The sequence below is a fragment of the Zootoca vivipara genome, chromosome 2 (assembly GCF_965207765.1).
Source record: "Zootoca vivipara chromosome 2, rZooViv2.hap1.1, whole genome shotgun sequence".
In the NCBI taxonomy this organism is placed as follows: Eukaryota; Metazoa; Chordata; class Lepidosauria; order Squamata; family Lacertidae; genus Zootoca; species Zootoca vivipara.
This window is the reverse complement of record NC_142584.1, coordinates 6,892,568-6,918,402: the sequence shown is the minus strand read 5'-3', so window position 1 is coordinate 6,918,402 and position 25,835 is coordinate 6,892,568. Positions and strand designations below refer to the sequence as shown.

Genomic DNA, 25,835 nt, shown 5'->3' with positions numbered 1-25,835 from the left:
TCCCAGTGTAAGCACCAGCCTATGGGCCCCACGCCTTTTAGGGGCCCTATAACAGCGGATGAATATAATATTGTGTAATCAAATTTGCTTGTTGAAATTGTTGGTTGGTAAAATCAAAAATCTTATTAGGAGATCATTTCCAAGGGGCTCCGCGAGATTTTGACTGAATACAGCCAAGGCTATTGTTAAAAAATAAATAAAAGGAAATAAAATATTCTGTCAGGAGATGGTAAAATCTGAGATCACTAAGTTGCATTCAGTGCCAAGGAAAGAGTGAGGTTCTCTGAGTTCTAGTCCAGGAACAGCTGCTTCTTGCAGACTGTCTCTTGTACCTACAAAAGAATAAATGCCTGCGAGAGCCCAAATGGTATCAGTATCCTGATCTGTTACCAGGGCCGGATTCAGGTTTGACGAGGCCCGAAGCTACTGAAGGTACTGGGGCCCTTTATATGTCCAGCCGTCCTTTGTCAACAACAAATTGTTGCTGTTTTTTTGTGTTGAATATATGCTATGTGGTAATTTATGGACCTAATAGGTAGGCCCTATCTAAATCCATTTGCACATGTTGCCATGCAACCAGTCCATGCAGAATGTAGGCACCCTATACTGTATTATGCATCATTACCATAGTCATAGGGACCCAGGTGGCGCTGTGGTTAAACCACTGAGCCTAGGGCTTGCTGATCAGACGGTCGGCGGTTCGAATCCCTGTGACGGGGTGAGCTCCCGTTGCTCGGTCCCAGCTCCTGCCAACCTAGCAGTTCGAAAGCACGTCAAAAATGCAAGTAGATAAATAGGAATCGCTACAGCGGGAAGGTAAACGGCGTTTCCGTGTGCTGCTCTGGTTCGCCAGAAGTGGCTTTGTCATGCTGGCCACATGACCTGGAAGCTGTACGCCGGCTCCCTCGGCCAATAATGCAAGATGAGCGTGCAACCCCAGAGTCGGTCACGACTGGACCTAATGGTCAGGGGTCCCTTTACCCTTTACCTTTACCATAGTCATAATTTTCAATTCACCACAGTCCCAAATTTAAAAGTGTGGCTAATCTCAACTATGGCTTGACATCAACTTGTTTCAAACAAACTGTAGCTAAGATCATGCACACTTTGTTGGGTCTGAATGATACTATTAATCCACAGTTAATAACAAGAGAAGTAGAGGCTAGGCGAGACTTGTTTTCATCATGGTTTATCATAACACAGCCATTATCTCCTATGATTAATTTTATGGCAAAAACCCAATTCATTTCTGATTTAATCTGCACATGTACTGTTGAAAGACAAAGCATCCTTAGAAATCATGTAGGTTATATGTAGATTTTCTTTTGGAGTTTCATTGCCAATCCTGAAAACAACAGGACACTAAAATTCCCTAAGTGCATCCAATGTTTGCTTCCATTTCAGTCTACTGTTTCACACCATGGACCGTGTTGTGGACTGCACAAGAAGTGTTCACCACGGCTGCAAGAGAATGATATATTCCGTGAATCAGTCTTACAGCATGTCACAGACATCAGGGGCTGTTAATGTAGTGAAACGAAATCTTACAGACTACAGAAGAAAATAAGAATCCTTGGGGTCCTTACCCAGACTCACAGGTGCTCCGGTGCATATTCTTTTAGAGACGGGCCAGGCAGCGGGGGAAGAAAAAGAATACAGGTTGGTTATTATTTATTAAACTGAGGGTGTTTATTATGGGATGGGTGCCTTTTTTGGGCAGCGTCTGTGAAAAATGTTATAATCAAAATGCCAACCCCTGCCCCGCACAATCCAATCTGAATTTATGCTTCCCTGGGGAAATCCCATAGTTTTTAAAGGAAAATCTGTTGCCAGTAACCCATTTGTAATGTTTCAATGGCTTGTTTATTATTACTCTTTGGTAAATTTGTATAGTACCCTTTATCTGTAGATCTCAGTCCTGTTCACAGCTGTAATTATTTGCTACTAAGTAAATTATTAATAAAAGAACTTAATGTTTATATACCATATACTTAGCATTCAGTGCAATTTCACGATGCAATTCCCCCCCCCCCAAGAAAGCACTTTTTTTGGACAGTAGTCCTGTGCAGTGCCCCCAAATGGATGCTTTTGGGTGCCATGCCTGAAAAAAAAGCTTTCGGGGGGGGCACACAATATCATGGCAACCAAAGTTGCTGCCATGCTCTCGCAATAAAAACCAAGAATATGGTGCCCTGGATTTTGGCTTGAAAATGTTGGAGGGTATGGCATGTGTAGGTGAATTGCTCCATTCCAGGCTCGAAAACGTGGAAATACAAACAGAATCCTTACTATCTATAGATGGCGTATATTGCATTCACCTGTTCTCTTCTCCTTCCAGTAATGTCTTGTATGTAGCAATCTCAATATCAAGGGCCAGTTTGGTATTCATGAGTTCATGATAATCCCTCAAGAGGCCAGCCAATTTGTCCTTGGAATCCTGCAGGCGCTTCTGGAGCTCTTGTTGCTTTTCCTGGGCATCTTTAAGAGAATGGTCACCTTGTTTTTCAGTGTCACCAATGGCTGCCTGCAGAGAAGCCACCTGAAAAATATGGGAGAACATTGTCCAAATGTAACACCAGTATCACTCCATATTGGAGTCAGTCCCTTTCCGCCTTCCCATTCCAACAGCAATTCCGGGCAACCAGGAATTTCCTAGGATCTTATCACAGGCTCTTCAATAGCAAGATCACTAAGGGAGGAGAGCTTCCCCTGAAAGATAATCTGCCTGCCCCTGGTGTTGAACTCCCTTCAGAGGAGTCTTGGGTAGGATGCACCCTCAGGTCATGCAAAGTGATGCAAAAATCACCTGATAGGTGAGTCCCTTTCATGAGGGCAAAAGTGACGCCCAACAATCCTCCCCGGTTGTTTCAGCTCAGGGACCAGCTGAATTAGTGATAGGTATGTTCTCCCAGTCTCATTTGGTTTGGCTCGAAACAAGCTAAGTGATTTCTGCCCCAAACTGGAAAATGGGAAATATCCTAACTCCCTAACCCAACACCCTCCAGATACGTTGGATTACAAACTCCCATTAGCCCCAATCAGCACTGCCTGTGGCCAGGGTAGCGCTAATCTGAATTAATAAGGGCCCCACTGATCAGGGATCAGAGTCTTATCCTGCATTCCTGTGAGCTTTGAAGCTGCTGCTCACCCACCATAACTCTTCTTCCCACTCACCCACCTACCCACCTATAAACTTCCAAACCTCCTTCCTCTCCCCTTTCACCTGCTTACCTAGCTGCCAAATCTGGTAGCAAAGGTCTCCTCCCCATTCATGCCTAGAGTTACTTCTTGAAGGACTATGCATGTGTCAGACAGGGGTTAGGGCAGGCATCCCCAAACTGCGGCCCTCCAGATGTTTTGGCCTACAACTCCCATGATCCCTAGCTAACAGGACCAGTGGTCAGGGAAGATGGGAATTGTAGTCCAAAACATCTGGAGGGCCGAAGTTTAGGGATGCCTGAGTTAGGGGCTGGATGCATGGAGGGGAAAAGGAGTTGAATTCTTCTCCAGCTCAGATTAAAACCTGAGCCAGAGAAGAATTTATGGGATTGTAATACATCTCTCACATTTGTAATGAGTGTTATGAACATAGCTGCCAAGTCCGGATCGTAAAGATCCGGGATCGGCAGCGCGCGCATGACCGGAAGTTGCGTGACGCAACTTCCGGTGGCGCTTCGCCCTTCTATGGGCACCAGAAAATGGCGGCGCCAGCGCCAGAAGTCGCTTCCGCGCATGACCGGAAACACGTAAAAGCGACTTCCGGCACCGCCGCCGCCATTTTCTGATGCCCATAGAAGGGCGAAGCGCCACCGGAAGTCGCGTCACACAACTTCCGGTCATGCGCGGAAGCGACTTCCGGCGCCGGCGCCGCCATTTTCTGGTGCCCATAGAAGGGCAAAGCAGCACCAGAAAAATGGCCGCCGGGAAGAAGCGAATTTAAGGGACAATGCCGGGATTTTCTGCCAAACGGGAGACCGCCAGGAAACGGTGAGAAAAAAGGGGTTTTCCCGGCGGATACGGGATACTTGGCAGCTATGGTTATGAATGTGCTCCGTGTTTTTTTCCCAGGAAATACAAATTTCAGAAACACCTTTAAGTAGCAGGTGGTTACGAACCATTAGTGGTACCATAGAAAAACCAGCAAGTTGTGGCCTTCAGTTTTTGAAGGCAGGCCTTAAGGTCTGACACTCCCACCAAACCAGGACCAGGGAACACAAGGGATTCCTCACCTTCTTCTTCTCATTATCTGTCTGGAATTGCATTATCTGTATCACCCGTTTTAGCTCAGTAATTTCATTGTTGTTTTTTTCCAGATTTGCATGGAACTTGCATCGTTTGCTCTGGAGATCCTCAATCTAATATTCAGAGAGAGAAGGCAGAAGAGCAGAGGTACAACTTAATGCTTAAATATTGCGAGAGAGGCAGTGATGGCTCCCCCCTCATTGGCTATGTCGGGAGGTTGGACCCTTGTTAGCCAGAGGGCCACAGTCCTTTGTGGATAATCCCCCAGGGGCCAGGGGCAAAAAATGGGTGGAGCAATGCCTATGGCAATTACCTTTGTAATTGGTGACATTACAATCAACTTACCTCTCTATCTTCCATCTACGCAAACAAAATGCACTGTCATAATTCAAAGATGCCTCTATCTGGACATAAGCACTTGAGGAGGCAGTGAAGCAGGGTCAATGTGAGGCATGGACTGGGGAGAGGGCTAAACAGAGGGGCTTGGAGAGTCACATTTGACAGCCAGGCCTGAGGCCTGCCCCCACCAGGGACTATATAAAAACTATGCCAATCCTCAGCTACCAGACTAGAACCACCTTCCTCAACAGAGTTCCTGTGAACACTAAGTTCTTTGAAGAAATGCCCACATAATGGGTTGAAATTAAAATAAAACAAAAAGTGTGCTTCAACCATGCATACCTAGGAAAGTTTCTAAACAGCTAAGAGGTGTTCCAACTCTGAGAAGTTTTCATTTTATTTTGTTCTGGTTTTGATCCTCCACCCACTGGTGAATGTGTTGATTGTAGTGTGAAACTTTGTGGCTGCCTCACGGTGAGAGAGGAATGCTAGGAATGTATTTTGATAAGCAAGGACTGTATGGATCTCAAAGAAAGCACTCAATATGGTGAAAATATTGAAAAACACCCCACTATGTCATGCAGCAACTATTGCATGAACGATGAAAAGAGCTCAAAGCAAAGGAGTGGAATGAAACCATGGACCCTGTGTGAGAGGAAGAAAGAAAGGGAAGCTGCCAGGTGAGGGCTGAGAGAGTTCACCTCTTTCTGTGTGGGACAAGAGTTAAGATCTGCATTTGAGAGAGGATTTTGCATTCTTTTTCTTCCTTTGCTTTTGTTTTTTTTTTAGATCAGTTTGCTTTTTATTGTATTATGAAAAGTCTTAATAAAATCTTATTGAAAAAGGAAAAAGGAAAAATGCCCACAGATTCCATATGAGGAATTTACTGAGATACAACATTAAGTTCCCCGAAACTAATTTCTGAGATCTTTGCTAGGACTAGGAGTACATCTGGGAGTGCCTGTAGCGGAATGAGGATTTATGCTTGTTAAAATGAGGACGGTTAAAACAATAGTATAATCTTTTAAGTTTGAGGAGGACAGATTGCTTTAGCACAATAAAACTGATAAACAAGATAGATGGTTGCATCTGAGGCAAAAGCTGTTCATATTCAATGACATACAGTATTAGAAACTATTCAGAAGGAACCTGATGGAGATTCAGACTTCAAGATTCTGTGCCTCCACTTATCAATTCACCAGAGCAATTCACCTGGCAAAATAACTTTCTCTTGGGCCTTTCTGTTTCTAAGCTTGCAAACTATGCCAAAACAGTTCTTTGAGGGGTCTGGTTTCTGCAAAGGTTATATATATTGGCCATGCATACTGAAGACATGAGAGCCTTGGAGGTGTGGCTGACAGTCAGCACAACCTTTGGGCTGAAAAAGGTTAGCTATCCATGTTTTCACCCTACATCTTGTATATCCACCACATTTTCTCCCAACAAACCGTCACTGTGTCACTGCCATTGCCAATGAGATTACTCTAAATATAATATAACACAACACAACTTGTACCACACAAAGATATTTCATCTTAATTTGGTCACCTTCCTGTTGGATATATGACATCCATCCAGCTAAATATCTCAGTAGTTATTCACCATACATTGAGCTTCATAAATTTATGTGTGATGACCAGGGTGATTTAACAAACAGGAAAAATAATAAAAATACAATGAACACCAATACTCAATTAAAATAATAATAATATTGTAGTCTAGACTTTCCTTGGAATCCCCACCACATTTGTAAAAGAACTCACTAACTAGTAGCTGACTTCCAAAGGAGAAACTGGTTTCATTTTAGTTAATTTTATTATGTTATTATGCTCCTAAGACTTGCTTCGTGAAACAATAAATCTGGTTTAATATATGGCTTTAGATGATCAAAATGTGGACCTGGCAGTCATTTCATTGCACTGATTTTAACAAATGGATAGAACAGCAGAACTTTTTCTATTTATTGAGAAATCTGAGAGCTTGAAGTTGGCAAACCAGGATGTGAAAATTGAATTGCTGAAAATCTAGGGTCTGGTTCCTTTATTTTCTGATTGTCTACATTCCTTTAAAAAAAGAAGAGTGATGTTGGGCTCCTGAAATAGCAGAATTCTGAATCTATTTCACCATCTCAACCCATTCCATGTCTCTTGGTCATACCTGGCTCTTGTAAAAGATATTAGCTTCTTCTTTGCTTCTTAGTGCGATGCTCTGATACCATCTTTCAATGTGCTGGATCAGGGCATCCATGTCGAGGCCTCTGCTGTTGTCCATGCTGACAACCACAGATGTATCATAAAGTTGGCAGTCTAGCACAGTGCGTTCCTGCAGGTTACACAGAATTTGAGTGACATCTTAGTGCCCAGCAGTAGAGAAAGCAACAGCAAACTATAATAATAATACTAATAAATTTATTATTTATACCCCACCCATCTGGCTAGGTTTCCCCAGCCACTCTGGGTGGCTTACAGCACATAAAAAAATTGTAAAACTATCTCGAGGTGCAGGACCAAGCCTAACTTATGTGTCTTGTTTGGAGCAATTGATGAGATTCACATATCATTTTGTTGAACACTACACATTATTAGGGACGCGGGTGGCGCTGTGGGTTAAAGCACAGAGCCTAGAGCTTGCCGATCAGAAGGTCGGCGGTTCGAATCCCCGCGAAGGGGTGAGCTCCCGTTGCTCGGTCCCAGCTCCTGCCAACCTAGCAGTTCAAAAGCACGTCAAAGTGCAAGTAGATAAATAGGTACCGCTACAGCGGGAAGGGAAGCGGCATTTCCGTGTGCTGCTCTGGTTCGCCAGAAGTGGCTTTGTCATGCTGGCCACATGACCTGGAAGCTGTACGCTGGCTCCCTCGGCCAATAACGCGAGAGGAGCGCTGCAACCCCAGAGTCGGTCACGACTGGACCTAATGGTCAGGGGTCCCTTTATCTTTACCTTTACACATTTAAAACATCTACTGAAAAAATGTGGAAACTCTAGTTTTTTAAGGGTGCTGTGAATTGTAGCTCTCTGTGGGGGGGGGGGCCGGCGGTAAACTCCAGCACCCAGTATTCTATCTGAAAAGATTGTCGCACAGATCTAAATATTGTGATCCAAAGCATAAATTGCTTAGAACAAAAATCCAGCGGAACCAGAAGGACCCCTGTGTTGAAATGAATAGCATTGCCTATAGAAGGAAAGGATCGAGATCCATAGCTCAATGATAGGGCCACTATTGGGCATGCAAAAGGTCCATGGTTCAATTCTTGGCATCTGTCCAAGTAAGGCTGGGAAAGACTATCCAAAGGAGCTGCTGCCAGTCAGTGTATGCAATGCAGAGCAAAGTGGGCCAAGGGTCTGGCTAAATATAAGGCAGATTTCCATTGCTACACAAGAGTCAAGTCTGTTTTATCTGGCGCTAGAAATAATGGCAGTGGCGTCACATCCTAGGGCTGTGGGGTGCCTGATTTCCGAAAGATGCACAATTGAAATATCTGAATTGAGGGGTAAGAGCAGCTTTTTTATGCTGCAACTTATCTTAACAGACCTCTGCAAAGAAAGCTCTCAGGAATTCTACAGTCTCTTTCAGCAGCTCCTTCTTCATTTCCAGTTCCTTCTGATGTTCATACGCAGCATCAACTTTCTAGGGGAGAAAACCTGAGATTAAATTCTCATGCCATTCCAAAGCCAACACTATTCATTTATTTTATAGCATTTATATACCACTTAATATTTAAGACTTTCTCACACACACTGAAATACATGTTTGTAACAAGTGTATGTGCTTAGGCTGAGTCCCCTGCAATTTCAGAGTTCCAAATTGCAATGGAGCCCTTTCACCATGCTTTTCATAAAAGACCGTACAATTCATGGTTATATGGAGATATCTGATGGCTCCTTAATGCATTGATATAGCCAGAAAGAGGTTATCCAGGTATGTACTTTACTAGGACATCTGTGCTTATCAAATGCCTTTTCTTCCAATGAAATGAGGCTGGCTGCTTGTTACATGTACTTTCATCTCTTGAAGACATCAGCTTCAAGTGGTAATGAGAAATCAAGTGATGTACATTGTTTCAGCCCTCCATTTCTTTCACGCTGATACATTTTTGCAGTTCAATAGGAATGCTGGGTCTTCGGGATCAGCACTGTGTTCATGCTGAATTATGGCAGGCTATATCATTCCCTTTAGTGGAGCAATTTCCCCATCTCTTCTACTACATCTCCCACCAATTTGGAACAAGAAACAACTGCCCCCAAAGCATCCTATAGTACAGGGTGCGGAACCCGTGTACTATAGCTGTAGAACTACAGTTTCCATAATCCCTGACCATTGACTGGCTGTGACTGATGGAAGCTAGAGTCCAAGAAAAAACGGAGTGGCTTTAGGAATTGCTTCTTAGACCACGCCTGAATACTTCTTCTCCCTCCCACTCCCCTTGCAATTTGTGGGAAACCCAAATTGGCATTTTTTATTCTAATTCAACATTAAAGATCAGGTTTTCCTGCGGAAAGTGGACTTGGATCAGGAAAGTGTAGCTCTGTACCTAGAAAGCATGGGGCAAAAGGTAAGTGTGACTGAGCCCAGAGATGTGCATCACAACCTGGAATTGACTACAGTTCCTAGCTGATGATCAATGCCCCCAGTTGCCTTTACTTATGTAAATTAAAATTGAAATGTGTAAATCTAGAAATCCCCATTTTGTGCTGGCATGCACATTTTACTGTGCAGGCCTACCTAAACCACTCACCTGCTTGAGCAGGACAAACTCATTTTCTGTATTTGTTCGTCTATTCAGCTCTTCTTCATATCTTGCAGGATTTGAGAGGGAGAGAGAGCAAGAGGAGGAAAGAGAAACACTTTATCCAAACACAGCAAGCAAGCATAGATTACACTTAACCACATGTACAAAGTCCCAATGGTCATTTGATGTAAAGAAAAGCAGTTCAGGATGGGGGAATTTTGAGCCAAGAAACAGCAGGGACAGCAAAAGGAGGAGTTAGCCGGATCCCATTATTTACTGGCCTCTTTTCTCTTCCACATCCCTTTTCCCGAAGCTGCTTTTATTAGCCCCCACAGTGTTGCAGAAGTAACTAAACATGTCTGTAACCCTGCACGGGGTGGTGGTGGGGAGAGGAGCTTGGAGATGTTATTTTTAATAGCTGGACTGGCATGAAAAGGGTTAAGCACTTTTGACCTCTTCTTCTGCCAATCCTCCAGTCAAAATTGCCCCCTCCTGAAACAATTTTACATCAGACCAAAACAAAGCCTAACAACCAGTCACGTAGTCTTTATGGCATGCATTTTCATGCAGCACATAATTAAAATGTGACAGGAACCATTAATCCTGTGCTGTAGAAACCAGGATGAAAAGAAGGAGGAACTGGAAACAGAACAAATTATATCACATTTTAAGTAGCATACAGCTCAACTTCTCTAGACAACAAATCTTTTCCAAGATAGTACTTGCCGGTTTCGAATGTCAGTGTTTCAGGGGGGAAAGAACATACATACATTTAAGTTTAGTTAAAACACCACAGGACTAGTGGAACTATTTGGTCAATGATAGGTTTGAAGATTGCACTCTCTTGCAAAAGTACAAATGCCTTTGGTGGCACTATGGAGAGGGAAGGTTGAAGCCATGGTAGGTTTCAGCCTGGCTTCTGACATGCTTTAGATGTTAAATAGCAGGTGAAGGGCTGTTGCCCAAACTGAAAATGCCACATCCCATTCTCTCCCCTACTTTCTAGCAATGCTTAAGCCACCTTAACCTGTTAACAACGTGAAGGTAGTGCCATCCATTGAAGGAGCTATGCCACTTTTCCAGCTCTGAGGCCTCACCCACACTTCCTTTTGTGCCATGTTTCTCAGCACAGGTCTGGGCTTTCCAGGTCTGCGTCAGAGCCAAGAAACAGCAGGACAGCTGTTTGTTTTATTTGTTAATTTGGAAAAATTGAATAAAAATTATTATAAAAAAGAAAGAAACAGCAGGACAGCAATGCTTCCCCCCAGGAAAAGCCCACATTTTACCACTGAATCAGAGCAAACAACAAGCAGGTTTTCCACAGAGCCAGGCGATATCAGAAACTAAGCTAGCGTCATGGCCTCGCTGTTTCTTCAATATTTGAAGCCCACTTCACATGGGTACTCCATGCCGTGTTGGGGGAAAATGGCACGATGTTATCATGTGGCAAATTCCTGGCGGTTCATAGGAAGCAGCCATTGGATCAGAATAGGGAGTAATCACAGGGTCCTCATGTCACATGTTCAATTTCGTGTGACTGGAGAGAGCAGGTAAGAGAGGCGGGGCTGTTGCTTTCAGCCATAACATCTAGTTCTGGCTAGGAATGGACAGAAAGCAGCATTCTACTTATTATTGGTTATTTTATTGCATTCATATCCCACCATTTCTCCAAGTAGTTCAAAGTGGTGTACACAGTTCTTCCTCTTGTTTAATCCCCTCAACAACCCTGAAAGGAAGTGACTGGCCCAGGGCCACCTAGTCAGGGCCAGCCCTATGGCCAGGCTGGGGGCGCAGGGTGCCGGGGGGGGGGCGCCGTGCTGTGGTGCCTGTGGCAGCCGTGCTGCGCGCTGCACCTGCCCACCAGCCGTGCGGAGAAACGGGGCGGGGGCGCTGGAGGGATCGTCGCACCACGGCGCCCGGGCACCCGATATGCTTAAGACGGCCCTGCACCCAGTGAGCTTCTTGGCTGACTGGGGATTTAAACCCCCCTCTGCCCAGTTCATCTGTTGTTTGGGGGTGCACAAATTAGATAGTCTCGCCTTAAAATGTAGAGTGAAAGCATTTCCCCACCCCACTCCTAGTTCTGCGGAAGTCATGCAATGTAAGGTCTGCCACCAGTCTTGGCTCACTAAGTGTAAGGAGCTGGCTGTGGACATGGCCTCTGCCTAGAGAGGTTAACTTACTTGCATCGGTTCTCCTCAACCATGCTGTGCGTTGTTTTTTGTTGGTTTTCGAGCTTCTGCTTCTCACACAATAAGCAGTCCAGTTTTTTCCTCAGCTTACTGAGGAAATTTTCACATAAAGGCTTGAGATCTTTCCGAACGGTAGGAACTGTCTGGTTCTGCAGCAGCTTCCATTTGGTGACCAGCACCTGGTTCTTTTGTTCCAAGGATCGGACCTGAAATCCAAGCAAGAAAAGGCCAGTTGCTGTGAAGCTGTTGCAACTTTTGATAGCAAATAAATGCATGAATGAGCCAGCATTTTGCTGCTACGGGATTCACTTTTAGGTGCTGAATATATCCTTGGTTGTTGTTTTTCAATACAAAATATAGCCTATAACCACAAAGCCATTATGGAAGTGATTCAAATGATAGATCTCACGCATATAATCGAAATCTTACATTATGGTTCTAGGTGTACTCTAATCCATTGTTCATAGCTGATAATGAAAACACCTCAGCCCCACCCTTCTCACCACCTATGGTGTTGTTAAAATTCCTATACTGCCCTTCATCTGAGGATCACACGGAAATTTAAAATATGAAAACCCACAAAAAATGTGTAACACAGTAACAAACAAAAACAATAGCCCTACCCCGCCGTTTAAAAGACCATAGAGAGTTTAATTAGCCAAAAGCCTGGGAGAAGAGGATTATTTTGCCTGACACCAAAATAAATGTAACCAAGGTGCCAGGCAAGCCTGCTTGGGGAGAGCATTCCACAAGTGAGGAGCCACCACAAAAAAGGCCTGCATTTTCCTGTGTCCACTGTATATTGAATAAAGTATACTTTCTACCTATTTCTGCTTGCACTACAGCCTCGAACCAGCTCAAAATTGCCCTCCCAAGCCACAGTTAGCCACAAAGGGAAAAGCTGTCGGCTTAAAAAAGCTACCCATCCTCTTCATGTTGGGGTGTGATCATAAAATCACAGAACTGTAGAGTTGGAAGGGATCCTGAGGGTCTCCTAGTCCAACCCCTTGCAATGAGGAATATGCAACTGTCCCACATGCGGATAAACCTGCAACCTTGGCATTATCAGCACCATGTTTCAACCAACTGTGAATGGGCTGTCACAGAGGTTGTACTACTACTACAACAACTACTAGCGTTAAATTTGCATACCACCCTTCATTCAAAGATCACAGGGTTGTTCACAACATAAAAATATAAAATGAGAATCTAAAATACATAATAAAACAAAAACAAACCAGTAATCCCCCTCCCATATGAGTTTGTAGTGTGGCTATGCTGAAAAATGGCACGGAGCTTACATAATATATATATATATATATATTTAACCATTGGGTAGTTCTGCACCGAGAAACCTTGAAACGAAATTTGAAGGCTGCTGGGTATGCTGCAGTCTAGCAAGCAGTAGCACAAGCCTTGTATGGAGAGATGTAAAAACCATGGACAGAACTTTTAGCACATGATCATCCACTAATACAGCACATTTCAACTGAGTCAATTCACACATTCTTCTGTCAAGTGTACAGGTGTGAATCAGACCTTATCCTTCAAAGTCTCCAGATTCAAAATTTGCTCTCTGCAAACATATCACTTAATGTGGCAGCAAAATTAATTAGAACTCTAACTCTGCTTCAAATATCTGAATGTTCAGCCCTTCGGTCTGGGATCACCCCCACCATCATTAATGGAATCATCTCACCTTGTCAATAAAGCAAGCAAACTGATTGTTGAGGTCCTTTATTTGCTCCTTCTCCCGTGCTTTTACTTGATGGTCATGTGGATCGACCCCCAGGCAGAGAGGTTCCAAGAGATGCTTGTTAATGGAAACCTCGCGGATCCTATCGCTTCTACAGCTGGCAGAAGGACTTGTTGTGCTTCTATGTCCAAAGCCCCTTGCAAGTATGCTATGGCCCACCACTTGCCCTGCTTCCATATCGTTTCCATAACTACTTCTCTCGGTGCTCACACAGCAAGAAATCTGAAGTCTTCCACCAAAGTTATGGAAACTTTTGCTGGTGTTTTCCCTTCCTGCCAGGTGGGTGGCGCCGAAAGGCTGGCAGGTGGATGCCTCACTGATTCTGATCCCTCCGCTGCCTGCACCAGAGGAGGCAGAGGTAAAACATCTCTGAGGAGAAGAGGCGAAGAACTGTTGGCTCATCATGTTGGCTCCGTCTGAGAAGGACTCAAAGGACAAGGGGGTGCACAGAATGAGAGCAGCAGAAGGAGCTACTCCTTATATGCAGCAGATTAGTCAGGCAGATCTTCTGAAATTTGCAGTGGTAATTTAGGATATTACGGGGTTTGCCTTGCCTGGCAGCAAAACATTGACCTTCACAGGCTAAAGGATGAAGTTAAAAAGTGCTAGACAAACAGTAAACAGTGTGGTACAGGAAACACTTTTTTAAATGCCCTGTTGGCAAATTTTGATTTGGAAGATGTTTTCCTTTATGAACCGATTGGCTACTCTTTTGTCAGAATTAGCATGATACAAGTGAAATTGCTTGAGGGCAAAGGCACTGCAAGAATCTAAAATGCTTCTTTCTTCCTACCTTGGTTTTGAATGCTGATCTCCAAGTTTCCATCTGTGGTGTTGTGCTCGCCATTGTTAAATGGGTGGACTGGACTGTGACAATTACCAAGTGTCGTAGGAGCCAACTCCTATGCCGCCCATAAAATATTTGAGGGAGGTGCCCCCTCAAAGTTTATGGGCATTGGCATTCAAATGGGGTGTGTGATCAATTATGTGGGGTGGGGCTTACCTGCCCCCCCATATTTTATTCAAGCTGGCACCCCTGCTACCTGCACTAGTCATTAATTTGTCTCTTTTGGGTTGATGAACATGCTCAGTTGACATGCTCTTTATGTAGGAGGGGGGACCGGCCCATGTGTGCAGTGTGTGATGTGGGCGCTCTCCACAAAAGCTTGCACATGGGCAAACTGGATTTGCATGACTCGCACAAATTGGGTACCTCTGTGTTCAGGAACTCCATGGGTCACATACTTCATTATGTGTGATATGGAGGAGAGGTATATGCGCTCACTTCCCCAATACAAGTAAACTGAATTTGTTTGTTAAGCGTGTGAATTGTGTCGGACCATTGTTCCATCTAGCTCAGCATTGTCTACACTGACTGGCAGCATCTCTCAAGGGTTTCAGACAAGGAACATCTCCATCCTTGTCTGCAGACACGAGGGGTTGAAACTGGGACCCTCTGCATTCAAAGCAAATGGTCTACCACTGAGGTATGGACCTTCATGATTGGAAGATTTGGAAAATACAAAGTGGAAGCTATCTACTGCCAACACACAAAATAGACTCCACCTGATTGAATATTTTATAGGTATTAGTCTAAACTAGAATATATCCAGTGGTCCCATTTCTATATCCACAAGGAGAGTAGGTAGGGCTATGCACACAAAATCTTGTTGAACAAGTAGCATTTGTGCCAGTGCCAAACAGTTTTTTTTTGGCAGAGAGGGAACAACAGGGGGAATGGAACCCAACACTCACCTTCAGAAACTTCTAACCTGTGCTATCACCATTTTGCCCTTGCAGCAACTCTGTGTGATTGTTGTTACAGGTAGGTAGCCGTGTTGGTCTGCTGTAGTCGAAACAAAATAAAACAAATCCTTCCAGTAGCACCTTAGAGACCAACTAAGTTTGTCATTGGTATGAACTTCAGTGTGCATGCACACAAAAGCTCATACCAATGACAAACTTAGTTGGTCTCTAAGGTGCTACTGGAAGGAATTTTTTTATTCTATGTGATTGGTTAGGCTGAGAGACAGTGAGTGGCCCAAAGTCACACAGTGAACTTCATGGCTGAGTGGGGATTTGAACTCTGGTCTCCCAGGTCGTAGCCTTATAAGGTGACCACTATGCCACACTGGCTGCAAAGACAGAGCCCTGATAAGCTGGTTTGGGGGAGAATCATACATACAGGATTCAAGCACTGAAACTGTTTTTGCGTGTGGAGCCCTTTAATAAATTCAGACATGACTCAGATTTTTGGTTTGGTTTTTGGCAGAATTTAGTCAACAACTTTATTGATTACAAATCAAGTGAGTGGTTGCATAGGCTCTGGTTCCAAAAGCTACCAAGGGTAGCGCTGACTCAGGACGCACCTTGAGTCAGCAGCCAGGTTCACACCTGGGACGGGGGTCCTAACTAACGCCTGCCAGCCAGGCCCTGATTCCCCCATGTGTGCCCAGAACTCTGGAGAGGGCCAGTGGCGGAGCTTCATGCTCTGGCACCGGGGGCAGGGTTGGCGCCCATTCTGGGGGCGGGGGGCGCATTCCAGAGCCGTAGCGTGGCTCCCGGGGGCACGGCATCCCTCCCGGAGGGGCGTGGCATGCATTCCAGGGGTGGGGCGTGCCTCCCGGAGGGCTGTGGCACACATTCTGGGGGCCTGGCGCGCCTCCCGGAGGGGCGTGACACGCGTTTTGGGGGCGGGGAGGGCGCCCGCGATGGTGCCCCTTGGAGCCCGCCGCTCGGGGCAGCCCACCCCTACCGCCCCTATCTTCCTATGCCCCTGGAGGGGGCACACCCTGCTTGGGGGAATACCAACCAGAAGTCCAATGGAATCCTTTAAGAGGAATACCTATGGATAGGATGGTAAGGGATCATTCCACCCTATCAGCATGAACCAGAACCTATCCACCAACCTTACAAGTTGTGATGAATTGCTACGCGGCAGGTGAAACCCAAATGGCAACAGCCAATCAGCCAAGTGGGGGGAATTCCTGCTGTGCCCCTGCAACAACGGCAGACGACACATGACGGCATAGCAAGGTCAAGCGAAAGCCCTAAAATTAGGGAGCAGTGGGCGGGTGTTCCAGTGCACAGTTCCGGAGAAGCAGGCTCTCTACAGACACGTGCAGCGGTTAAATAGTGGTCCATCTGACTCTTTGATTGGCATGCCCTCGGCCCAATTGCACCCTGTCAGATGGACCACCAATAGGGTGTTGTGGCTGCTCCAATTGTCCCTGCCCCAACACCTAGACCTTGTTGCCGGGCCCACCACAACGCATGCCCTCTCTTGCAGGGAGGACCCGATATATGGCCTAAATGGATCAGGAATAGAACTTTGTGAAAACAACACCTTTATTTCTATAGAACTTTATTTTCTCCCTTTCATTTATTTTAGATAGCCATAGAAAAACACACAAAGTGCCCCAGATTTCCCTTACTTTTCTGAGCAACCTCTGCATGTATAATTTTTCATAAACAAGTAAACAATTCCCATGCACATTTTAGCAGTTGGCAAACATCTGGACACATTAATGAATGAGAACTTGGGTTTCATGCACCATACTATACATGTTCAGCATTAGTTGTGTGTGTTATTTAGTTGTGTATAAACAATGGCAAGCACACAGGTGAAACTGACAGGTTTCTATCACCTGCTTATCTTGGTAGCAAGTAAGAAGAAATCTGTTCACCAATGAGGTGAAACGTACATGAAATTTTAAATTCCTTATCTATTTCACTTGTATAGGAAAGGTGGTCAGTTTCACTGACGCACTTTCCACCCTTCCTCCACAATTCAGCAAACTTGCTTGAGATGATCCACATCAAATTATATCTGTTTTTCTCTCTCCCTCTGCCCAGCATTTTCAAGAGTTAGTGCATCCAGCTACTAACATCTCCCCCTCCCCCCCAAAAATATCAGAAATCAAACCTTGCAGATTACTGTAGCAACCATACTTTCATTTATTTGTAATTGTAGTTTGAAGAATGGCCCTTGAAATGGCATTTTCCTGTCTGTTAAGTCCACTTTTCTTAAGTGGTCAGGTGGCATTGTGGCCTGGCCGCTGGCAGCCAGCTGGAATTGGCACCAGCCATTTGGTTTTTGTCTACCTCAGGGATCAGCAACCTAAGGCCCATGGGCCACAAGCGGCCCATGGGGGTTGTTTAACTGGCCCATGGATGCCCGCTGCCTGCTTGAAGATCCCCACCACCCGCTCGGTTGGTTTCCATATGCTGTGCTAAACCAGTGCGGAGCCTTCCACAATGCTGGCCGGCTTTCCATTGGCTGCAGGAAGCTCCTGCAGCCAATGGGAAGCTTCACACGCCTCCTCTGTGCCGGAAAGAGCACCGAAAATAGTGTTTGTGCATGTGTGTGTGCACACACATACACTCCGGCCCACTGCGGCACCTGCGGGACCGTAAACCGGCCCAATCCACAAAAACTTTGACGACCCCTGGTCTACCTAATAACGATCATCACAACTTTGTGAGGTTGGGCATTGGGTAAGCCTTAGTCTTGGCTGGTGGGGTGGTTGTAGCCTCTGCCTGCCCCTCCTTGGTTAAGGGATCCTTGAGGAGTTGCTTCTGTCCGATGCCGAGACGGAGGCTAGGGCCATAGAACTCCTCCAGTGGGGACCTCTTGGGGGGTACTTCTATTTGATGTAGGTCATAGGGGCCCCCATGTTGTGGTTTACCCTTTGATACACTCCCAGCAGATGGGGGGCTTCACCCAATGCCCTGTGAAACGTTTATTGCCCTAATGAGTGGTTTATGGCTCATTAGGGCTTTCTCACTCGCCCGGCACGCTTCCTTGAAGCTGCGTGCTCTCGGCAGTGAAAACACAGAGTATCTTCTTTCTCTCCTTCTTGCACAACGGAAGCTTGTGTCACCTTCGGAAGAAGCTCTTTAAAAACACCACAAAGTCCAGGTTCTTCTACTCACTACTGAACATTACCCCAACATGCCCAGCCAACAAAGTTGTGGCCTCTTTGAACCCCAGAATCCATATTCTGCTGTCTAGTCTGGTTATTTCATCGCGACTGGGTCACAGGGCCTTGGCACACACTACTGTACCTTACAGACCCCAAACCTGCAAGTGGTGCGGGTGATGGTAACCTGAAGTTTTGGTCATTCACAACAATATGCCCCGTGGAACCATAGTAGAAGGGGTGGTGGTGGGATATCATGAAGAAATTGTAGTTGCATCTATTGCAATTAAGTTGCATTGAAGAAACAATCTCCAAAAATAAACATTAGCAAATTTAGTTTCGCCGCAGCAAATTATGTATGTATTTGTGTGTGTGATTCAAATACAATGACAAGGATTTTAGATACTTTCATAAAACAGATGAAGGAGTAGCTGTGGAGAGAAAGATGAATGCAGGTGGATATGAATGAATGTGTTCTGTGTGACTGATGCTCTGCAAATGCCTTTTTAAAGTGACACATGTTAATTATTATAATAATATATTTCTTTTGTCCCTTTGCACCTTCAATATAGGAAGCAAATATGAATGAATGTTTACAATGACGCTTTGAAGTACTGTAATTTACCCCCTGCTGAAGGAACAGGGGAACAAGGAACGTTAATTAAAATGTTTGGGGAAAACTTGACACTTGACACTGACATACAAATGTTCATGCAAATAGCTCCTTTTCAGGCGATGGTCCCCTTTGAACCACCTGTTCACAACTAAGGATCATCGCTAGCCTGGTGCAAAGGCAAACCTGGGTTTTCCATGGACTGTATACTCCACAAGAAGTTACAGACAGTGGAACCTCCGTGGAGAGTGTTTCTGTACAGTCTGCGTGTTTGCAAACATGTATTTGTTGTGATCACACTTTACATGTTTACCCTAACCCTCATTTTTTGCTATCTAAATTTTGCAGTTTCCAAATATCTTAATTTAACACCATAACTCATATTTTAACACAGGAGCTGTGTTGTGGCAGGTCACCTTTCCTATTTCCCCTACCCCAAAGAGCTGAGTGGCACGATTGCCGATCAGACCAGGGTTACCCATGCACAGCAATTGCTACGGTGCTTGCATGATGCTGGATCACCAGCGCCAGTGGCTTCATTCTGCATGGTGCGCCTCCAGTGAGCCCTATGTGTGGAAGGTCTGCCCCACGAATTGAAGGATACATGGGCGTAGGCAGGGGGGCAGGAGGGGGCAGTTGCCCCTCTAGAAGCAGGGCCGCTGGCCAGCCTGCCCCGCTGCCCGGTGCCGTCTCCCTTCTCCCTGGCTGGCTGTGGGGCGGGTGGAGGGAAAGCCCCAGAGCCGCGCAAAGCGTTTGTCTGGCTTTCCCTCCGCCCACCCCGGCGATCGTGGAGGGGGAGGAGGGGATCGGAACAGCCTGTTTTCAGGCTGATCCTGGCGCCCCCTCGCCCCTGCCGATCGCAGAGGGGGAGGAGGGGGTCAGAACAGCCTGATTTTGGGCTGATCCTGGTGCCCCCCTCGCCCCTGCCAGTCGAGGAGGGGGGGAGGGGGTCGGAGCAGCCCGATTTTGGGCTGATCCTGGTGCCCCCTTGCCCCTGAACGGCCATGGCTTTCCTTGCCCCACTGTGGCCCCTCCCCTCCCGTGCCTTGGCCCCGCCCCTTGCCCCCCCTAATTTTGTTCCTGGCTACGCCCCTGGAAGGATACTCCATGATGAATGCAGTGGGGAGGTTCTGCTATGTGTGCAGAACATCTGTGAATCTCTCTAATTTATATCCCACCCATTATCTGTGATGGTACACTATGCTTCATAAAAATACACGGGTGGCGCTGAGGTTTAAACCATTGAATCTCTTCGGCTTGCCGATTGGAAGGTTAGTGGTTTGAATCCCCGCAACGGGGTGAGCTCCTGTGGCTCTTGTTGGAATGCGCTCCTGGGGGGGACGGTAGACCCCCAGTACCTCTGAGCATATCCGGGAAGGCACATCTCTAGAATGGCATTCCCCTTCACTCCAGAGTGCCTCTCTGCGACACTCCTCCTTGGAGAAGTGCACACAGGTCTTCTGGCATTTTTCAGCAAGAAGAAGAAGATGACATCCATAGGTCTAAACTATGTTTTATTCACACTATATACAAAGGATCCACAGTCAAGTCTGTGTTCTCCAGCTCAGGCAGAGCAAGACTGTTGCATATTGCAAAACTGAAAGTATTCTAACAATAACACGCTCAGATGGAAGAGATAAACCAGTCTTCCATTCCCACACTCTTCTCAGACATCTCATGTGGTTTATACCAATCACACTACCCTGCGTCAAGGACTCAAAATCCTAACAGCTCTGTCCCAAGCTGCCGCCAACCTAGCAGTTTGAAAGCACACCAGTGCAAGTAGATAGATAGGTACCACTGTGGCAGGAAGGTAAACAGCAATTCCATGTGCTCTGGTTTCCACCACAATGCCCCCTTGTGCCAGAAGCGGTTTAGTCATGCTGGCCACATGACCCGGAAAGCTGTCTGTGGACAAACGCCAGCTCCCTCGGCCGGAAAGCGAGACGAGCGCCGCAACCTCATAGTCGCCTTTGACTGGACTTAACCGTCCAGGGGTCCTTTCCTTTACCTTTTTAAACACCTACAAGACATATAAAACAATAACACCACCCTATGTTAGGCCTGAGGAATCCCCTCCCTCCCCCCCCCCCCCGATGGCAAGAAGAGGCAGGGAGGAAACAAGAAAGTTCTTACGATTGATTGATTGATTGATCGATTGATTGATTCAGTCAGTCATCAAGGTAAAAGGCAAAGAATTCCGGTCATTCCTCCACAATGGAATTGCTCACTCTGGCTCCCCCCCTCCCCCTTTCCTAACAGCACCTGATCCTATGGAGGCCCCCCGTGGTTAAATGTCTCTGCGTTCGTTGCTCTTGCACCCTTAACGAACGTTGTGTTCTGTGAGATGGCAGATCTTCTATGCTGTCTAATGAAGTTTCTGCTGCTGGCAGCTTGCCAGTCTCTGCCTTGCTATCTCCCTCATAGCGCGGCTGTAATTGAAACTGGCCTCCCTCCTCCATGTCAGCTACAGGAGAAGGAGGAGGCAATCTCCATCATTCTTCTTCCTCTTGATTCCAGTCCCTGACACACTAATATTTTAAAGGTAAAGGTAAAGGGACCCCTGACCATTAGGTCCAGTCGTGACCGACTCTGGGGTTGCGTGCTCATCTTGCATTATTGGCCGAGGGAGCCGGCGTATAGCTTCCAGGTCATGTGGCCAGCATGACAAAGCCGCTTCTGGCAAACCAGAGCAGCACATGGAAACGCCGTTTACCTTCCCGCTGTAGCGGTTCCTATTTATCTACTTGCATTTTTGACGTGCTTTCGAACTGCTAGGTTGGCAGGAGCTGGGACCTAGCAACGGGAGCTCACCCCATCACAGGGATTCGAACCGCCAACCTTCTGATCAGCAAGCCCTAGGCTCAGTGGTTTAACCACAGCGCCACCTGGGTCCCCCTAATATTTTAGGTTAGGGTAAAAAATAAATACTTCTGTAAATATGCCCAGTATTTGTTCCATGCCCAGTAAACACCTTTGCTTGGTGTCGCTGTGATCCATAGATTGCAGCAAAATACTGGGCAAGGTTTTGTATTCTGTGTCGGGGTGCTTTGTACAGACAGCTGAGCTCACAGTACTCAATTTGCTCAGTGGGCAAGCACATGCTTTGCATGCAGAAGATACCAGCCAGGTTCAATCTTCGAGATCTCCAGGTGGGACTCCTCTCTGAACCTCTGGAGAGTTGCTCCCAGTCCGTGTAGACCAGTGATGGCCAAACTTGGCCCTCCAGCTGTTTTGGGACTACAATTCCCATCATCCCTGGCCACTGGTCCTGTTAGCTAGGGATGATGGGAGTTGTAGTCCCAAAACAGCTGGAGGGCCAAGTTTGGCCATCACTGGCAATACTGAGTTAGATGGACCAGTGGTCTGACTCAGTAAAAGGCTGAGTCAGTCCTATGTGTAGACTGGAGCACTGCACAGGTTTGGATTATGACTGTGAGCTTCAAAACAATGTCCCTGCAAATATTTTAGCATTAAATGCTAGGATTCCCCTCCCCACCCCACCCTTTCAACACTCAGCATCTTGCACTTTTAATATGGGCAATTTTTATAATTTGTTTATTTGATCTGATTTCTCAGTCGGACAGATGCACATCTGACAGACACACTCCAGTATCAGGTGCAAATTCAACACACGCCGGCAACTTGTAAATACAATATAAGGAGAAAAGCTACTGTAACTACCTAATTAATAGCTTCAGAAGCTATTCTCCCTAATTGGTATTTACAGGTTGGTATAAGTACCTGACCTGGAGAGTATAAACTAAGTGTGTTAGTCAACGCTGGAAGAAAGTACATACAATTTGGCAGGGGCATAGCAAGGGGGGCGGGGGCGGGGTGCCCCGGGTTCCACCCTGAGGAGGGTGACACTCGGCGCGCCCCGCCCCGCCCCTCGCCTCCACCTATACGGGCTGCTGCTGGTGGGCGGCGGCCTTGCGGGCTGCCGCTCTCATGCGGCACCTTGTTACGGACCGCCGTGCACCAGCAGCACCCCGTACGGACTGCGCATGTGCAGCATCCCTCGCATGCGCACTCCATACAGGGTGCTGTACATGTGCAGTCTGTATGGACTGCTGTCACACACCGGTGGCGGCCCATACGGACTGCGCATATGACGCGCCAGCCTGCGGCCACGGCACCAAGCGAGACTTTTTACTGGGCGCCGCCACGGCGCTCGGCTTAAGAGTCGCGGGGGGGGCACCCCACGATGCAGTGTTGCACGACGTCTGCGCATGTGCCAAACATCGCAATGCTCTGGCTTCCTATGCCAGTGGAATTTGCCTTCCTGAGACAAATCCCTTCTTGAGTTTAGTCCCACATTCAGGGCTCACTTCAGGGGTGATATAGCATAAGTGCACAACTTCCTTTGACGAAAGGTCACTTCCGCCAGCTTGGTTTCCAAAGGAACTGAAGGAAAGCATTTTCACTTGTGGATATTGTTGTTGTTGTTGTTTAGTCGTTTAGTCATCTCCGACTCTTCGTGACCCCATGGATCAGAGCACTCCTGTCTTGCACTGCCTCCCGCAGTTTGGTCAAACTCATGTTCGTAGCTTCGAGAACACTGTCCAACCATCTCATCCTCTGTCGTCCCCTTCTCCTTGTGCCCTCCATCTTTCCCAACATCAGGGTCTTTTCCAGGAAGTCTTCTCTTCTCATGAGGTGCCCAAAGTATTGGAGCCTCAGCTTAAGGATCTGTCCTTCCAGTGAGCACTCAGGTAGGGCTGATTTCCTTCAGAATGGAGAGGTTTGATCTTCTTGCAGTCCATGGGACAGTCAAGAGTCTCCTCCAGCACCATAATTCAAAAGCATCAATTCTTCGGCGATCAGCCTTCTTTATGGTCCAGCTCTCACTTCCCACTTCCATACATACATTGTGGATATTAGTCTCCATCTTTTTAACCTTGTCTGCCATTCTCTGTTAGAAATATATACACTTTTCTGGACACTAACCAGTGCAAAGGATTCCTTCTGAACTTGCAACTTCCAGGACACTTTGGCCCATCCCTTTCCAAACACATACAACAAATAGCTAGGTGTTAAGCATAGGGTACATGGCATTAGGCAGGGCCAGCCCATTACATTTTGACACCTGAGGCAGATCCCAAAATGACGCCTCCTTTCCTGTCAGGTTAAGAAAGGGTGATGGAAGATCATCATAAGGAACAAGGGGCAGGATAGCTTTCCTCGTTACACAACATTTTACAATTCCCATGGCTGGGACTGATGGGAGTCGCTGTCCAAAACATCTGGAGGGCACCAGGTGGGGGAAAACTGATTTAAAATCGGCAGGTGTTTCTGAAGACTTGTGGAAAGCTAAGTTGTAATTATAATAGGAGAGCAAGTGCTGCTGGGCCCCAAGGGTGTTTTGCCACAGATGTTCACAAACCTTCATTAGTACCTCATCTTAGTGGTAAGCCGTGCCCGGTACTGGTGCTATGAAGATCTTAAGGGTGGCCTGTCTATAGTGACATTTCCACAGGACAATTGTTTACTTAGGTTAGCCTTTTTTATAAATATCTGCATCTGCACATGTATGCATGTGGATATAAATCACATGGAGCGGAAGGTTTTTCTTTCTTTCAAGATAAAATGTTGGATTCTTGTTCTCGCTTTACTCTACAATAGTATTAGATTCTGGTAGGTAGCCGTGTTGGTCTGGTGCAGTTGAAATAAATAAATAATATTGTCCAGTAGTACCTTAGTACTTAGTGGGGACGCAGGTGGCGCTGTGGTTAAACCACAGAGTCTAGGGCTTGCTGATCAGAAGGCCGGCGGTTCAAATCCCTGCGACGGGGTGAGCTCCCGTTGCTCGGTCCCAGCTCCTGCCAACCTAGCAGTTCGAAAGCAGCTTTGTCATGCTGGCCACATGACCTGGAAGCTGTACGCCAGCTCCCTCGGCTAATAATGTGAGATGAGTGCGCAACCCCAGAGTCGGTCACGACTGGACCTAATGGTCAGGGGTCCCTTTACCTTTACCTTTAACCTTAGAGATCAACTAAGTTTGTTCTGGTATAAGCTTTCGTGTGCATGCACACTTCTTCAGATACACATGCACACGAAAGCTTATACCCAGAACAAACTTAGCTGGTCCCTAAGGTGCTACTGGACAATTTTATTTATTTATTTCGTCTATAATGGTATGAAATTCGTGTCTGTGGAAATTAACCTTTCTCTCTTCACCTGAGAGGGTTAAAGGTAAAGGTACCTCTGACCGTTAGGTCCAGTCGTGTCCGACTCTGGGGTTGCGCGCTCATCTCGCTCTATAGGCCAAGGGAGCCTGCGTTTGTCCACAGACAGCTTCTGGGTCATGTGGCCAGCATGACTAAGCCGCTTCTGGCGAAACCAGAGCAGTGCACGGAAACACCCGCTGGAGCAGTACCTATGTATCTACTTGCACTTTGACGTGCTTTCAAACTGCTAGGTGGGCAGGAGCTGGGACCGAACAACGGGAGCTCACCCCATCGTGGGGATTCGAACTGCTGACCTTCCGATCAGCAAGCCTTGGGCTCTGTGGTTTACACCCTTGTTCACACTGAATTGCACCAGTTGGGATATCCTTCTGCTACACTCATGAGTAGTATAAGGGTACTACCGGCATTTCCTGTCAAATGCTTGTGCCCCACCCCTAGAGTTTGATTGGTCCCCCTATACTACTGTCATGCCTAGAATGTTGGGCAAGTGACATAATTCGTCCATCTTCCCACCCACTAATTTTCTTGTTTGATGCTAGTGTGGTTATTACCAACCCATTTCAGAATGTGAATCAGGGAGCTATTTTTCCACTGCCATAATTAGGGATGAGTCAGAACTGCTCATGCTGTTCTTTTTGGTTTGTGTTGAAAAGCACCCCCTGCTTTCAGCAATGCACTTCAGGCATCCATGTGGTTTGGATGCTGTTCTTCTCGATATCATCATTTGGCTTCATTTGATCCCGGGGTGCCATCTTGCCCTCAGGATTGTGGGTGTGCAGGAAGGAGGAGAAAAAGGAGCTACTGCCACCGGCCGCCACAACACGGATGTGCAACATCACACACACACAACTAC

At 46.4% G+C, this 25,835-nt stretch overlaps 1 protein-coding gene across 1 annotated transcript; it reads right to left on the bottom strand.

The window, feature by feature from the left end:
• Positions 1–1,173: 1,173 nt before the first annotated feature.
• On the bottom strand, positions 1,174–13,899 carry LOC132591656 (keratin, type II cytoskeletal cochleal-like). The gene is made up of 9 exons (XM_088661236.1): positions 13,200–13,899; positions 11,492–11,706; positions 9,315–9,375; positions 8,111–8,206; positions 6,739–6,903; positions 4,230–4,355; positions 2,319–2,539; positions 1,587–1,615; positions 1,174–1,461 (listed from the first exon to the last, which is right to left on the bottom strand). The coding sequence occupies exons 1-9, from the start codon at positions 13,659–13,661 to the stop codon at positions 1,406–1,408; spliced, it is 1,431 nt and encodes a 476-aa protein (XP_088517362.1). The 5' UTR covers positions 13,662–13,899; the 3' UTR covers positions 1,174–1,405.
• Between the last annotated feature and the right edge of the window lie 11,936 nt (positions 13,900–25,835).

Bases quoted from the DNA above. Each gene is read 5' to 3' on its own strand.
- LOC132591656 (XM_088661236.1), bottom strand. From the start codon at position 13,661: ATGATGAGCCAACAGTTCTTCGCCTCTTCTCCTCAGAGATGTTTTACC. The intron at 9,376-11,491 runs GTAAGTTAACCT...AAATCCTGCAAG, and splicing joins GTTGAGGAGAACCGATGCAA to ATATGAAGAAGAGCTGAATA. The intron at 2,540-4,229 runs GTGAGGAATCCC...CATATTTTTCAG, and splicing joins CAGATAATGAGAAGAAGAAG to GTGGCTTCTCTGCAGGCAGC.